Consider the following 17,037-nt stretch of genomic DNA (forward strand, 5'->3'; position numbering starts at 1 on the left):
CAAGACAAAGTTGTGGATTACGATAGCGGCGAAGTAGGCGGGACATCCAAAGCAGAAAGTGTTCTGGAAGTGAGTCCTGAAGTGAATCTAAAGTTTAGACTGTAGATTGGACTTTAGTCCCGTTATGGTTTGGCGTCAAACTGAATGACGTCATATCTTGCTGGAGACACTACCCTTTCCTCTTTGTCAAAGAGAAAAGAAGAAACCTTCATATGAGGACGCACTTCCTCTGTCTCTTTGTTCTGCGCTCGGTTCTTGAAAAATCCGCGGAGTTTCGCAATCCACAGAGCTGACCATGGAGTTGCATGCAAAGCACAATTTCTTCTTCTTGGTATCCGCTTCATTCCTCTGTGCTGTTGTTGTTGCAGATCTTCAGGGTAAGTAGGATAAAACAGTTCTTAGCAAAATGGTCTTTGTGACATCACCTAATTTCTGTGTAATGCGTGTGTTCCTTAAACCTACATGTAGTACATGTTTTTCTTTTCCTGTTTTTGCACGAGTTGTTTTTTTGAAAAACTAGTGTTTAAATCTGACAATAGTAATCAATCAGTAATCAACGGTATTATGGCAGTAATAGTCATTTTAAAAGCTGATAATTAAACATCAACTTTTGTGTTCTAAGTCCAGGTGACTTTTTACCTGCAAAGGCTATTCACTCTGTTCAAAGGTGAACGATAGCAAAGAACCGAGCATGTGAGACGAAGGTTTTAAAAGACTGGACCGTGCAAATTTTAATAATTGTTATTATTTTCATTTTGCAAAAAAAAAGCTGTTTTTAAAAAAATCTTTCTGCTGACTTCATGCTGATAAGGAATAAATGGAGTATTGCAGCGACGGTGAATAAACAGAAACAGATTTCATGGTCAACTCTGCTTATTTACCAGGATCACAACACACAACAAAGGAAGTTTATGGCCAAAAATAAATAAATAAAAATACAGAGCCATGTGAGCCAGTAGCTTTTTTTTAAATAAATAAATAAATAATGATGAAGTATCACAGCTCTGCGACAGACTGGCGACCTGTCCAGGGTGTACCTTGCCTCTCGCCCTATGACAGCTGGGATAGGCTCCAGCGCCCCCCGCGACCCTGAAAAGGATAAGCGGAAGCGAATGGATGGCTGGATGGATGGATGAAGTATCACACTTGGTCAGATTATTTAAACCACTTAAACCAACAAACAAAATAATCATAATAAAAATGCTCATGTAGTGTAAATGGCAACGTACACCTGTGTGGCAGGATGTTGGACCTAAACAAGGCACTCAAACACGGGATGTTAACCGAAAACGGCAGCTTTATTCCTGGAAATATAAGGGCTCAAATCGTGGTCATAAATATTTTGTACTTGTAAATGAAATGCGTAGTTGTGAACTGAGTTTTGTAACCTTGTAAACAAAAATATCTGAAAATTTTATGTTTGTGCAGCTATAGATTAGAATTTGTGTGTGTGTCAAAGAAGATTTACACAAGTTACATTTTTTTTGGTTAAGGTCTGGTTACAGATACAAAGCAAAAAGCTTCTAAAAGTCTGAGCTCACGTTCCCTGCTTGTGTGTGACTTTCAAATTAGAAGTACGAATTTTGACCCAATTTTTCTTCCTTTCAGCTGATTGATCAATGTCATGTCAATCACAAATTTAACAATCCAATCAGAGAACAGATGGGTTTGGCTGTGGAGGGGTGCTTTACTGACCTCCAGGTCTTGGAAGGGTAAAGGTCCTTTCACGTGCCAGCATTTTCCTTCATCACCGCACCACGAAGGAAAACATGCTATGCGTGTCCGAGTTTGGTGAATTTTTTGTCACAGGTTTTCATGCTAATACGGGGAGCTTCAGAGCCTTTTCAAATACCCTGTGAAAAAAATGTTCATTTACCTGTTACTACCACACACCAAATCCGGTCGTTGGTACTTCCTGGCTTGTGTAGCCACTAGGTAACAAAAGCTCAACACTGCGCCTAGCATCCTGGAGCACTTCTGTTGTGTTTGTACGTGCTTCGGGTTTGTACATGTTTTGGAGTTTGTAGTGCTTCCTCTCTAGGGGCCACCGTAAATATACTTTTATTTATCCACTCCACATAAAATGTAATAAATAAATCATATAATACAAAAAACAACTATTCACATTTCATCTTTTAACTATTTAAATTTTTAGCCTTTTCCTTTTAAACAAATTTAAAGTGAAACAACACAAAACACTGCAAAGTCAAAGGAGCTTGCAAAGAAAAGCGTCTGGACTTCTTTAAGTTACTTGAAGACGTTTCACCTCTCATCCGAGAGGCTTCTTCAGTTCTAAGGTCAAATGGTGGGGAGTCCCAGATATAAACCTGGTGGGAGTGTCCCCCCACAGAGGGACAAAAGGACCCCCTGATGATCCTCTAATCGCCTGAGCCAAGGTGTGGAACTGGGTGTGGGTCCCAATCAGCCAGAGTTTCGGATGACTTCATTGTGAAACCTGGCCCCACCTTATCATGCGAATTCCTCAAGGCGTCTGGGAAGGGATCTCAAAACTCCCAGACGCCGTAACGCCCACTCACACCCTGGGCCATCTGACCTCAGGAATTCGCATGATAAGGTGGGGCCAGGTTTCACAATGAAGTCATCCGAAACTCTGGCTGATTGGGACCCACACCCAGTTCCACACCTTGGCTCAGGCGATTAGAGGATCATCAGGGGGTCCTTTTGTCCCTCTGTGGGGGGACACTCCCACCAGGTTTATATCTGGGACTCTCCACCATTTGACCTTAGAACTGAAGAAGCCTCTCGGATGAGAGGTGAAACGTCTTCAAGTAACTTAAAGAAGTCCAGACGCTTTTCTTTGCAAGCTCATTTGACTACGATGACCTGGATGACTGAGAACCTTCACAGACAAAACACTGCAAACCACAACACAATTAAATATAAATTAAAATATGAAAACAAAAACAACATGCACATTCTCTGTCATATGGGCCTGCATGAATAAACTTTCTGAATCCTTTATCATCTGCAATTGAAAATAGTTGTGGATGATTACTATACCTTTCTAATGTGACGATGTTGTCCCTGGCTCTCTTTCTTTGTCTCTCCCTCCCACTCTGTTCCTGTGCTACTGCAAGTGTAACTACCGCGCCTCCCCCCTCTTCCCAGCTCACGTGCGGAGTAAAGCGAAAAAAAGTGCGAGAGAGAGAGGGAGAGGGTGAGAGAAAGAAAAAGAAAACACAGCTTGTGATAAGGAGCCGGCTCGTGTCGTTCACGTCAAAGATCCGCCTCTAAGAGCCATTTCGTTGGCTACCGACACATCACTAGCATCTAGTACACGTAGAGCTGCCTCAAAAAAACGACAGAGTGCAGTGGCCAGCGCAACAAATTTTGGATCCTTTTGGGCATACACTGTGCGATTTATTTCAGTCGTGTTATTCAGCTCCTGCTCAAACTGTACGATTGAATCTCAGGGGTTAGAAGTTTGTAGGTCACAATGCAGGGTCTCACACTATACGGCCCAATGCTCTGATGCGACCTGAGTGCTCACACTGTGCGTCCATAACATGAAGCTTATAACACAAAATCTATCTCTTGCCTCCCTCGCTCACCCTCTGTCTTTCCCTCACGCAGACACACACCACCACCATCAACTTTGCTAAATTACTAATGAAAAACATTGACCAGGCTGCAATTGAGCAGCAATGTCCATCCAACTCTTTTCACAGTTGTTGTGGTCGTGATAATTTTGTGAGGCCATATCGAAATGCTCAGATGAGCTTGCCAAAGTTTTTCAAGTTGTGCCTCTATCGCCTGTGTCCAGATCACACGCTGCACTGTCGTGCTACTACGTCTTTCCACTTTCATTTCTGTTTGCGCGTGTGCAGTGTGAGAGGCTGCGTTGACACCCTCACGAGGGGCGACAGGATTTCGAACAGGTTTGATTTTCCTGTGACCATCGGGACCTGGTCGTGAGGTGTTAGTCGCTTCTCGTTACCAAACGTATACTACACAACACACGATTAAGGCGAAACTCAGGCCGATCCCCAAAACGGTCGCACGACTGAAAAATCGGCTCAGGGTCTTTATTCTGCTCAGTGTGACTCACAGCAATGGTCCCAGGTCAGCCCTGACTTTGTGTTAAAGTCATACTAAAGTAATAATGATATTTCTGGTATAGCACAAAAATATCCTTTCAACAGTTATTGAAAGTTAAGAGACCTAGCTTGTATGAACCTTATGGGATATTCATATAGAGATCCTCCAGCTTCAAACTGTATTACCCTTCCAGGACCTGAAGCTCAGTAAAGCACCCCTTCACCCAATCTGTTCTCTGATTGGAATGTTAAATTTGTGATTGACATGACATTGACCAATCAGCTGAAAGGAAGAAAATTCAAACTAGTAAGTTGAAACTCACACAGCCAAAGAACTTGAGCACAGAGTTCTACACATAGCTTATTGCTTTGTATCTGTAACCAGACCTTAACATAAAAAATTTGTAACTTGTGTAAATCTTTTTTACATACACACAAATTCTCATGTATAGATGCAAAAACTTCAAAATTTCAGATATTTTTGTTTAGGTTACAAAACTCAGTTCACAATTATGCATTTGATTTAAAAGTACAAAATATTTATGACCACAATTTGAGCCCATAGGAAATAATTCTACAGGTTTACAGAAAAGCAAATTGAAAACAAGGAACAAGAAATAAGAAAACTAGGAATTTCCTAGGCGCACTGAGGTAACAAAAAGCAAAGAGGGTGTACAATGCGACAACGGACAGAGGAAAACACAGGGTTAAAATACACAAGGGAGTAACGAATGAATGGGAAACAGGAGGGACACACATCTGGAACTAATCAGATATAATGAGACAAAGGGCAATCCTAGCTCAAAACAATGAGACTATTAAAGTGAAACAGGAAACACAAGACAGGCAAGAAGACACAGACTTGACAAGGTGGCACAGCTGACTGGGAAGAGACAGGGAACATGGGACACGGGAACAGAAGCTAAACACGGGTTAAGATGAAAACTGAGGGAGGGAGAACTAAAATTACTGAGAGCTTGAGAAAAAGGATAACCAAAACCAAGAACAATAATAAACAAATAATGTTAAACCAAAAAAACCAAACACTGCCATGACAGTAAATGTGCATTATAACAGGCATGTCTCTGTAGCTATAACTCGATCAACAATTCTTTTTAAATATAAAGTTTTAGGTTAAGATTTTCAGTCATTTCTAATATCCTGACAGCACCTGTAGTCCACACAAAGCTCGGGAGCCTGAAAGGTGAGTATGTGAGTGTGAAAGGGAAGGAGACTGGCGTCCATGCCTACCTGGGTGTCCCATTCGCCAAACCACCCCTCGGCCCTTCCTTGAGACTGGCTCCACCTCAGCCTGTAGGAGGATGGGAAGGAGTAAGAGATGCGACTAAACAGCCACCAATGTAAGAAATGTGAACTTCAACATACTTGGAGGAATTATTGGCTTTATTTTTAAATTAGCATTATCTCTCTTTAAGGTGCATTCAATCTAAAGAAACTCTTTTGGATATGCTTGATAAACTTGGTGGACTGCTGGCAGAAATACCAGACATCTCTGAAGACTGTCTTTACCTCAACATTTACACTCCTGCAAAAAGAGCTAATAATGCCAAGCTCCCAGTAAGAACCTTTTGCTGTAGGTTTTGAGGGATGCCTAATCACAGTCTCAGTAAAGACACCCATCTTTAGAACTCAATTGCACATTTTATCATCTAAAATGTAAACTTAAGTTTGCTCTTTTATTGTTCTGTCCAGGTCATGGTCTGGATCCATGGTGGGGGCTTTAGGCTGGGATCAGCTTCAACATATGATGGCTCTGCCTTGGCTGCTTACCAGGACGTGGTTGTGGTTCTGATCCAGTATCGCTTGGGACTTCTGGGTTTTCTCAGGTAAATAAACTCGATCCATCAATAATCTCTCCAACAGGGAGCCCAGAACTCCTCACCAAGGAGGCATCCAGGAGGCATCTAGTCAGATGCCTAAACCACCGTAACTGGCTCCTTTTGATCTGGAAGAAGACTGCTCTGACCCCTCCTGAATGTCCAAACTCCTCACCCCATCTCTAAGAGAGAGGACAGCCACAATTGGGAGAAAGCTCATTGTCACAGCACCAATCTGTCCATAAAAATTATGAACAGAATCTGTGATAAAGGGCAACCCTGGTGGAGTCCAGTACCCCCGAGGAACAATTCAGATTTATTGTCAGCAATGCAAACCAAGCTCTTGCAACAGTTGTATAAGGACAGAATGAACCATGACAATGGGCCTCACACCCCATACTACTGAAGCATCTCACAGAAGAATACTCTGAAGGACTTAACTGAAGGGCTTCTCCAAGTCAACACAACACATGTAGGCTGCTTGGGCGAACTGCGATACACCCTCAAATATCCTAGAGAGCTGTGTTCCGCACCCGGGAGGAGCGGGAGGAAAAGCATATTGTTCCTCCAGTACTTTCACCCCCGACTAATTGACACACTCTCTATTCCGAGCCCGTTGCTATTCCAGAACCCTGGCATAAAATTTCCTGTGGAGGATGAGGAGTGTGATCCCCATATAGTTGGAACAGACTGTCTTATCCCCCTTCTGGAAGATTGGAAGCACAACCCAGGTCTGCCAGTCTAGTGGTATGGCCCCTGATCTCCCCACAACATTGTAGAGACGTGTCAACCAAGACAGTCCTACAATATCCATAGCCTTACAGAACTCAAGGCGAACCTCATCCACTCCAGGGGCCCTGCCACCAAGGAGTTGTTTAACTGCTTCAGTGAACTCTCCCCTGGTTAAGCATTAGATGCCCCACTTGTCGCCAGACTCTGCTCCTGCTACAGAAGACATGTCAGTGAGAGAAAGGAGGTCCTGTTTCCTTTTGCCGCCTGAAAATATCCTCAGTTGAAATCAGCAGCACTCCACCAGCACTTTACACAGTGTCGGTAAAGCACCCCTTTCCTCTCCTGAGCTGCCTGATAGTGTTCCAGAATTGCTCCAATGAGATCTGAGTCTTTTTTCATGGCCTCATTAAATTCCTCTCACACACAAGTTTTTACTAGACTCTCCAGAAGACTGGTCCTAGAGCCAAAGACACACCTTCAGGTGAGCCTGACTATATCTAGGCAGTACCTCTCAACCTCCCACACTAGCTGAAACTTCTTCTCCACCAGAAAGGTGACATTCCATGTCTCCATCACCAGCTTTAGTAATGGGCATCAGTCTCCCAGGGTCTCCATCCTTGGTCGCCACTGGCACACACTGTACCCAACCCCTACAGTGCCTCCCATCTCCCTTGTTCAAGCATTGGGGCCATAGTAACCCTTTCTCAGGCCGGGTAAACTGTTCCCTCGATGTTGGACCCATGGAAATGTAAATGAACTCAAGTTATCAAAGTAGAACATACTGTGGTTTTGTTTTTCTGTGTTTTTATCTGATTTTATAAGACAAAAAATTGAAAGTTGGCTTTATTTATCACAAGGTATAAACATAGCTTGGTAAATTTTTTACTGCCTTACCGTGTCACTCAGCTTCAGCAAATGTGTGGAAGTGGCATATGCAGCTACTGCCCAACTGGACAAAAATAATGGAAGAGTGGTTTTCAGAATCCTCTACTAGCTGCTGTTAATAACGCATGAATAGAAGTGTCTTGTAAAAAGATATTTCATTTAGGAAAAATACATTATAAAAATAACATTTTGTTCTATCAGCACTGGAGATGAGCACATTTCAGGGAACTTTGGCCTGCTGGACCAGGTTGAAGCTCTCAAGTGGATCCAGCAGCACATTCACAACTTTGGAGGAGACCCAGGATTAGTTACCATATTTGGAGAGTCTGCTGGTGGAGTGAGCGTGTCTCTTCTGGTAATCTACAGTCAAAGGAACTTTAAATAAACTTTTTCACTCTAGAACAAAAATTAATATGTGATGTGTTGCTTGAATCATCAGCTCCTGTCACCACTGTCTGATGGGCTGTTTCACCGTGCTATTGCTGAGAGCGGCACAGCTGCAATGAATGTATTTGTTGCAAATAATCCTCTACCAATGGCGCAGGTTAATTATCCATATTCTTCCTTTTTGGAGGGTTAAACATTTTTGTTGCAGAATAATGAGAATATTAAAATGGATTTGTTTTTGAATATTTGCCATTTATATTTGCCATTTCACCTCAGGCAATTGCAAACGCATCTGGCTGCAGTCTTGAAAGCACAAAGAAGATCAGTGACTGCATGAGAAACCTTGATATTGATACTATAGTGGGTTTTACACAGGTGAGGTAATGGGTGCAAACATGATAGAGAATGCTGAATTTGATTATTATGTCTTCTACAATGTTTATTTGAAGCCTTTGATTTCTCCCTCAGCTCTGTTCATGCTATCACATCTTTTACTTTTGTATATTTAATTCTCTCAAGGATCAGAATTTAATATTTCCAGTAAATGTTGATGGACATTTCCTGACTAAACCTGTGGATGAGCTGTTTCGTAAACATGAACTCCATGCTGTTCCATTCATGACTGGTGTCAATAATGATGAAGGTGGATGGATACTTGCATCAGTAAGTGTTGCAGAAACTTCTGAATAAAAATCTCAATATAGTTTTAAAATTGCAAAATAACAGCAAAGAAAAAATGTAATTGTGGCTTGGTATTTCCTTAGTTTTTTGCTCGCCAAAACTGGACAGAAGGACTAGATCGGGAATTAGTTTTGAACATGGTGTCCCTCTTCTATCCCGACGTAAGGCAAACACCACTTGATGTTACAATATTACTGTCCCCTGACCTGCTCAAGCTTCTTTGATTGATGTGTTGCTTATTTCTTTAAGCCTAAAGCAGCATTTATCAGAGATGTGATAGCTGATGAATATATCGGAAATGGTGACGACCGTGTGAAAAACAGAGATGGGTACACTGAGATGCTTGGAGATTTGTTTTTCACCATTCCAGCGATCAAAGCTGCTAATGCTCACAGAGGTAATTTAATTTGTTTAATGAACGATTATACAAATTTGTTTAAAACCCAACACTTGATATTTCCTGTTACATACATTCATTAACAAATATCACACACAGATGAAACGCCTGTTATGCTTTGGGAAATGCTTTCAGAAACCCCGCCTTGCCGCTAGACTCAGCTGCCTGGTCTCACAAAGCGTTCTCTGCGCTCTGCCATGTTGTTACTTCCTGTAAGAACTTTAAAGTGCGTCTAATGCAAGTCTAATTCCAGATGCAGGTGCTCCTGTATACCTGTATGAGTACCAACATCCTCCCAAATTCCTGCAGCAGAAAAGGCCGAGCTTTGTTGGGACTGACCATGCAGATGAAATTTTTACAGTTTTGGGATTTTGCTTCACAACTACCCATGTTAGGTTATCCGGTAAGACTTTATAAAAACTCTGCCTTAGTGCTCGATCTGTTTTGTTTTGTTGATTGAAAAATGTTTTGCAACATGATCGTTTTAGATCCGTGCCCTGAGGATGAGGAACAGTTGAGCAAGATCATGATGAGCTACTGGGGGAACTTTGCTCGCACAGGGTAGGAATTTCCAACTGTTGTAAATTTCACACTTCACACTTTTAATAACTGAATAACAAATGTATGTGTGTTTAGATCTCCTGATGGGCACAACCTTGTCCACTGGCCAAAGTATGGAGCAGAAGAAAAGTACCTGGCGATTGGTTTAAAAAAGCAGGTAACTGCTCAGCACCTGAAGAAGGAGCGCTTTGTCTTCCTGACTCAGACGGTCCCAGAGAAGATCAAACAGCATGAGGAAAATGCAGAACGCAGCGAGCTGTAGAAAACTCACATCTGGTCTCTGCTCCACCAGTTTTTAAAATAATTAGAATAAATCATAATTCAGTTAGCGACCATTCTTTACACATACTATGAAATATTAGTTACAGTGAACGACACTTTTTGGTAAAACATTTGGTGTTACATTGATCATTTCCATTCTAACATATATATTTTTTTAGAACCCCTGATTGTGTTCTTTAAAAGTGCTATTCTCACATTTCCACAAAACCCATGTCTCCCGTTTATAACCAGCACTGTAAACATAGGGTATGTCAAATAATCCTTTATAATGACAAGAGCAGTTTTTGTATAGTTTAAGACATTGATCATCGATAAACGAATGCAATCGTTTTTACTTCACTATAATCAAAGTGTAATTGTGGAAGTGAAAGAAAATAGTAGATAAAAGGTTGCTAGTTGAGAGCAGCTGTCGTAACATAAAAAAACCCTTGTTAAAATAAACAGATGTGACATCTTGGTTCTTTTCAGTTTTGTATTTTTTTCTCATAAGAGGTGTTTAAGTTAACTGCTGTGATGACCCTTTGTGACACCAGCCAAAAAGAGCCTCCTATTAGTAAAGCTGCATTGTAATTGTAGGCCAACATGCACTCTATAAATTTTGTGCCTCTTGATGAAATCCGGATTATATACCCTATAGTTTAGGTATATTATTCTACCACAGTACTCATCTTAACTTCATGCCTTGATAATACTTTAGGTGTTGTGATTAGCTTACATGTTTTCATGGCTGTTGCAAAACTGATTTTCATCTTTACACCTATCCTACTCATATTACCTATAAAGGAGTGGATGTTTCTTTTATACAGCACAGTGATTGTGCTAGTGATTAACATTAAGCACAATGATTGGTGAATGGTGATGCTGGCAGGTCGCCTGTTAGGCATTACCTCTACTAACAGTGTTTGTATTTTATGTGTATTTTTGATAAAATTGTCTGGCATGAAATATATTTCAGTAGTCCATTTGAGAAATCTGAGCAATTGTTTAGCTATGGGGCTTGTATGCATATTTCTAGTGATACCTGATAACTTAGCATTCCATCCTCTAAAATATGTTAATTTTTTTGGTTGGTATTGGTACTAATTTAAAATATATACCTCAAACGTGCACTATCAAAAATGCCTGAATATTTTTGTGTTGGCTGTCATGTCTATTCTGTACATATTTTATATACTTTATAGCACATTTAAACAGCAGAGGTTGACCCAAAGTGTTTTAAAGACCGGCACATTTACATTACAATGTATTTACGTGAAAAACTGAAAGATGTGTTTTACTGCGAAAAGTAAAAATCACAGTGATTTGTGGTAATGGTAAATGGCCTGTATTTATATAGCGCTTAGTCCCTAAGGACCCCAAAGCGCTTTACACTACATTCAGTCATCCAAACATTCACACACACATTCACACACTGGTGATGGCAAGCTACATGTAGCCACAGCTGCCCTGGGGCGCACTGACAGAGGCGAGGCTGCCGAACGCTGGCGCCACCGGGCCCTCTGACCACCACCAGTAGGCAACGGGTGAAGTGTCTTGCCCAAGGACACAACGACCGAGACTGTCCAAGCCGGGGCTCGAACCGGCAACCTTCCGATTACAAGGTGAACTCCCAACTCTTGACCCACGATCGCCCAGTTTAATGGTCATTAAACTTGTTTCAAAATTTGGCAAACGGATAATGATTCGCTGCTCTCCTCTGCATAACCTCACTTTATTGGTTAAAAGTATTGGTATTGATACAGCTCAATCTGCCTCCACGCGTCTGTTTTTCGATACTGCTTCCCTCAACACGCAGCAGTCTGCGCAACCTACAGGCAACGACACTGACTGACTTGACAGCAGTGGGACAGACAGTTTGCTGTACTTTGATCGCTTTTTGCTGTGCCTGAAAATCAGTGCAATCCCGTTACACCCCGCATATGCTTCATATGAGGAAGCCCTACTTCTCTTGGCTTTTCTCTCACTTTTTGCACAATCGTGTGTGTCGTAATCTGCCCCAACACCACCATGACGTGCCATGACAGGCAGACTTTTTGCTCTCTAATGCCCGTTTTATTTCTCTGTGTTGCTGCAGACCTGAACGGTGAGTAAGAGGAAACACTTCTTTGAACAACATTGACATTCGTGCTTTTGCGTTTGTTCATCTATACAGTAGCGGTTCTTGATACGGGCGACACGGGCGGTTGCCCGGGGCGGCATCGTGGTGGGGGGCTGCATCACGGGTATCGGCAAAAAAAAAAAAAAAAATGCTCGTACTCATGCTGCCCCGACGTCATGCCAGCGCATATTGGGAATGGCATAGGCACCGATCGGTTTTCTATCGCCCATTTGCTGGGAGTGCGCCCGCTGCTTGCGGCACAGGGAGGAGAGGGCGGGGCGGCGGGGGATTCACTGGCTGGCTGGAGCAGCATCTAATAACCAACAATAATATGATACAGACTTATAATTTGTAATACGCGAAAAGTGAGCAGGAGAGCCCTCGGTGCGCCTGCTCGCTGCTGAAGTCAAAGTAAACTTTATTGTCATCTCCGCTACAGACGACGAGGCTCCAGTTACAGCAGTGCAAGTAAACAAACAATAAATATAAGAAGAGTAAGAAAATAAATCTACACTTTAGGACTAGGGGCAAAGGGATCAATAACAATTTAAAATTTATAATTTACATTTTGATTACACACAACCTGTCGAAAGGGGAGGGGCCGGCTGCTTCCAAATAGAGCACATTTCATTCATAATGATGTAAATCCAAGCCCATCATGTATTCATGATTTGAATCCTGGGTTGTGCGAAATCCTAGAAATACACCTTAGACAAAGTGAATCTGTGAACTAAGGTGTAGGTCTGTTAGGTTATGTTGTGGTGATTGTCGGGTTGGGGGATTTGTGTTCATACTGGAGTTCAAAATTAAAAGCAATGGAAGATGGACAAGAAAAGTTCAAAGCCATCAAGTCCTCAGTTTAGAAAAAAGAGAAAAGAAGAGGAGGAGAAACGAGCAAAAGATGCAGGTAAGCAGGCTAGGACCGCCACTGCATCTAAACAGGGGTGGGCAATCTCAGTCCACGAGGGCCGGTGTCCCTGCAGGTTTTAGATGCGCCCTCGAACCAACACAGCTGATTTAAATGGCTAAATTAGCTCCTCAACATGTCCTGAAGTTCTCCAGAGGCCTGGTAACGATCATGTGATTCAGGTGTGTTGACCTAAGGTGAGATCTAAAACCTGCAGGAACACCGGCCCTCGTGGACTGAGATTGCCCACCCCGATCTATACTGTCGTCCTTTTTTGCTCATAAATACCTCTATGAGAAGTGATCACCCTCGCACAAACAAACATAGATTGATCCAGGTAGTAAAAACAATTTCCGCGTTTAACTCATCCTAAATGGAAGAAGTGAGATTGTTTTTCTGTCGATTAAAATTGGTGGAATCACGTGACACCCTGCACGCTATATTAAGTCTTAAGTTACATGGCGAAAGCTTTGCACGAGGAGGGACTGACTCTCCTGGCACTTTTCTTAGTTTTTTCAAAGTCGCCGATTGTTGTGTGTCAAGACCACAATGAAGTCCAATGCAAAGCTGACTTTCTGGTTTTCAATGTCCGTTTTATTTCTCCGTGTTGCTACACACCTGAGAGGTAAGTTGAAGTGAAACGCTTCTATGAACAATGACATCTGTGCCCTTGTGTTTATCTCTGGACCGTGCACCTCCAGCTGTATGTCCATGACTGGATCAAGGACACACATGGTTTATATTAACTGACTCTAGTATTTCATTACTGATCTTCACATAGCTGGGTGACTGTAATTTGATGGAAGCTACAAATAAATAAGGACATTCTGCTTATTGCAACTATAAGTATTTTTGAAATCTGAAATATTAGATTTCATAAATCATGAAGCTTTGTTATGATTCTCACTGATTTCTAATATCCTGACAGCACCTGTAGTCCACACAAAGCTTGGGACCCTGAAAGGTGAGTATGTGAGTGTGAAAGGGAAGGAGACTGGCGTCCATGCCTACCTGGGTGTCCCATTTGCTAAACCACCCCTCGGCCCTTCCTTGAGACTGGCTCCACCTCAGCCTGTAGGAGGATGGGAAGGAGTAAGAGATGCCACTAAACAGCCACCAATGTAAGAAACATGTGCTTCAGTTGCTGTAAAACACAGTTTGAAAAACATCCAGCATTTATTAAATGTTTTTATTTTTCAGGTGCATACAACCTAAACGATTTGCTTGGGCACTGCTTGATAAGCTCGGTTTCTTGCTGGCTGATATCCCAGACATCTCTGAAGACTGCCTTTACCTCAACATTTACACTCCTGCTAAAAGAGCTGATGATGCCAAGCTCCCAGTAAGAACCTTTTGCTGTAGGTTTTGAGCCTTGCTGGTCATTGCTGAAGAAAATTTCAGTGACAGTTGGTTTCCTTTTAAGGATTTTCATATGACATAAAAAAACACCCTCTTTTAGAGCCAGTTGCAATGGGTTTGCCTTTATACCCAAATATTTTTTTTGTTTATCTTAAACATTAATTTAATACTTATTAATTGAGACTCATGTAGTGTGCTTAGCGGGCACAAAAATTTCTTTGAAGGAAAGATAAGAATGAAGAATCAAAAATATCTTTGATTATTTTTTTCCAGGTCATGGTCTGGATCCATGGTGGAGGCCTCTCAATAGGATCAGCTTCAACATATGATGGATCTGCCCTGGCTGCTTACCAGGACATGGTTGTGGTTCTGATCCAGTATCGCTTGGGACTTCTGGGATTTCTCAGGTAAATAAAGTTACCAAATTAGAACATACTGTTGTCCTGTTCTTTTCCATTTTCAAAGACTGCTCACCTTCACCAACTCTAAATGTAGCTTAGTATGCCGTTCAACTCTTTGTTTTATCAGCACCGGAGATGAGCACATTTCAGGGAACTTTGGCCTGCTCGATCAGATTGAAGCTCTCAGGTGGATCCAGCAGCACATTCACAGCTTTGGAGGAAACCCAGGATTAGTTACCATATTTGGAGAGTCTGCTGGTGGAGTAAGCGTGTCCCTTCTGGTAAGAATCTACAGTTGGAGGAAATTTATATAAACTTTTGCTGTGGAAACCAACCTTTAATATGTGTTCTTACTTAAATTACCAGCTCCTGTCACCACTGTCTGAAGGGCTGTTTCATCATGCAATTGCTGAGAGCGGCACAGCTGCTATGGATTTACTTGTGGAAAATTATTCTCTACTAAAGGTACGGGTTTATTATCCATGTTGTTATTCTGGGGGATGTTAATCATTTTTCATTGTACAACAGTAAAAATAATACAATAGGTTTGCTTTTTTAAATTGATATCTTTCCACCAGGAGGTTGCAAATGCATCTGGCTGCAGCCTTCAAAGCACAAAGACGTTTGCTGATTGCATAAGAAGCCTTGATATTGATATCATTGTGGATTTTACCAAGGTAAATTACTGGGTGGAAACCTGATGTGGATTTCTGATTGGCTGAACAGTCTTAAGATGTCTCTTAAATAACTAAAGGGATCTATTTTTACTTATTTACTTATCTTTTACTGTTTTACGCCATTGGAATTTTTACTTGTGCATTTTATTCACAAGGACCGACGTTTAAGATGTCCTGTAAATGTTGAAGGGCATTTCCTGACAAAACCTGTGGATGAGCTGTTTCGTAAACATGAACTCCTCACTGTACCATTCATGATGGGTGTGAATAATGATGAAGCGGGATGGATGCTAAAAAATGTAAGTGCCCATCAAAATTTGATATCTTATTTTTGTTTAAACTGGCAATGTTAAGTGCAGCAAGGTTTTTATTCTTTCTTTTAGTTATTCATTAGTGTTCCACAAAATTGGGCACAAGGAATGGATCGGGACCAAGTCATAAATGCAATGGCCTTCTTCTATCCCAATGTAAAGCACACACTGCCTGATATCACAAAATGAACCCAACCTGCTCAAGCATCTTTCACTGATGTGTTCTTTATTTCCTTAAGCCTAAAGATGCATTCATCAAAAGTTTGATAATTGCTGAATATATTGGAAACGGTGCCGACCGTGTGAAAAACCGAGATGGGTTCTCTGAGGTTACTGCAGATATTCTATTCAATATTCCAGTCATTAAAACTGCTAATGCGCACAGAGGTAACTTTTATAGATTAATGCACATTTATCTAGAAACAATTATTTCATATTTACCGCCCTTACTAAGTGTGACACCTGTTTGTCTAATTCTAGAGGCGGGTGCTTCTGTATACCTGTATGAGTACCAGCATTCCTTGAAAATGGTGCAGAAAAGAAGACCGAGCTTTGTTGGGAGTGATCATACAGATGAAATCTTTACAGTGCTGGGATTTTGCTTCACAACTACCCACGTTAAACTGCCTCGTGAGTGAAACCTAAAAAGTTTAATCTGAGCATGAGATATTTGGGTTGTTAGTTTTTGGGGTTTTCTGGGGTTGGAGTGCAGGATTTTTTACAAGATTATCACTTTAGAGCCATGCTTTGTGGAGGAGGAAGAGTTGAGCAGAACCATGATGAGCTACTGGGGCAACTTTGCTCGCACAGGGTAAGCTTACATATGTTAGTATACTGGGAGATAATACCACATACCACATTGTTATATTGTGTATGTCTGTCTGCATGTAGGTCTCCTAATGGGCACAACCTTGTCCACTGGCCAAAGTATGAAGCAGATGAAAAGTACCTGGCGATTGATTTAAAAACACAAGTAACTGCTCAGCACTTGAAGAAGGAGCGCTTTGTCTTCCTGACTCAGACCGTGCCAGAGAAGCTCAAACAGCATGACAAAAATGCAGAACGCAGCGAGCTGTAGAAAACTTGCATCTCTTCTCTGTTACGTCAGTTTTTGATATCATTACCAAATAATAAAATACATAAATTAATCACTTATGACTTAATTGCCTGCCTTTCCATTCTACATTCACACAAAACTCATACTAGCCAGTAAACTATGGTTAATAGTACATGTGCGATTCAGTTCTGCTGCTTGTAATCAAAGTTTAAAATGTTTTAATTAATTAAATTTATCTTTATAGCGCCAAATCAGAACAACAGTTTTCTCAAGGGGCTTTATAATGCAAAGTAAATGCCTTAGAATAATCAGATAGCCAGATGATCACTTTATGAGCAAGCACTTTGGTGACAGCGGAAAGGAAAATCCCTTGTAACAGGAAGAAACCTCTGGCAGAACAATGGCT

General features: G+C 41.5%; 2 protein-coding genes across 2 annotated transcripts; both read left to right on the top strand.

Moving 5' to 3' along the window:
- Positions 1-53: 53 nt before the first annotated feature.
- LOC102794791 (fatty acyl-CoA hydrolase precursor, medium chain-like) lies at positions 54-10,278 on the top strand. The gene is made up of 13 exons (XM_087842969.1): positions 54-377; positions 5,227-5,419; positions 5,495-5,636; positions 5,772-5,905; positions 7,715-7,868; positions 7,953-8,057; positions 8,177-8,275; positions 8,420-8,563; positions 8,665-8,742; positions 8,831-8,978; positions 9,232-9,381; positions 9,467-9,539; positions 9,615-10,278. Exons 1-13 carry the CDS (start codon positions 296-298, stop codon positions 9,799-9,801), a joined length of 1,689 nt encoding a protein of 562 aa, XP_087699095.1. The 5' UTR covers positions 54-295; the 3' UTR covers positions 9,802-10,278.
- A 1,370-nt stretch (positions 10,279-11,648) lies between these two features.
- LOC102799688 (cocaine esterase) lies at positions 11,649-16,729 on the top strand. The gene is made up of 13 exons (XM_087842970.1): positions 11,649-11,904; positions 13,755-13,947; positions 14,027-14,168; positions 14,459-14,592; positions 14,714-14,867; positions 14,953-15,051; positions 15,165-15,263; positions 15,419-15,562; positions 15,647-15,730; positions 15,814-15,961; positions 16,055-16,204; positions 16,313-16,385; positions 16,466-16,729. The coding sequence occupies exons 1-13, from the start codon at positions 11,829-11,831 to the stop codon at positions 16,650-16,652; spliced, it is 1,683 nt and encodes a 560-aa protein (XP_087699096.1). The 5' UTR covers positions 11,649-11,828; the 3' UTR covers positions 16,653-16,729.
- Positions 16,730-17,037: the final 308 nt, after the last annotated feature.

This window comes from Neolamprologus brichardi, chromosome 7 (genome assembly GCF_056152115.1).
Source record: "Neolamprologus brichardi isolate AB-2024 chromosome 7, ASM5615211v1, whole genome shotgun sequence".
Lineage (NCBI taxonomy): Eukaryota > Metazoa > Chordata > Actinopteri > Cichliformes > Cichlidae > Neolamprologus > Neolamprologus brichardi.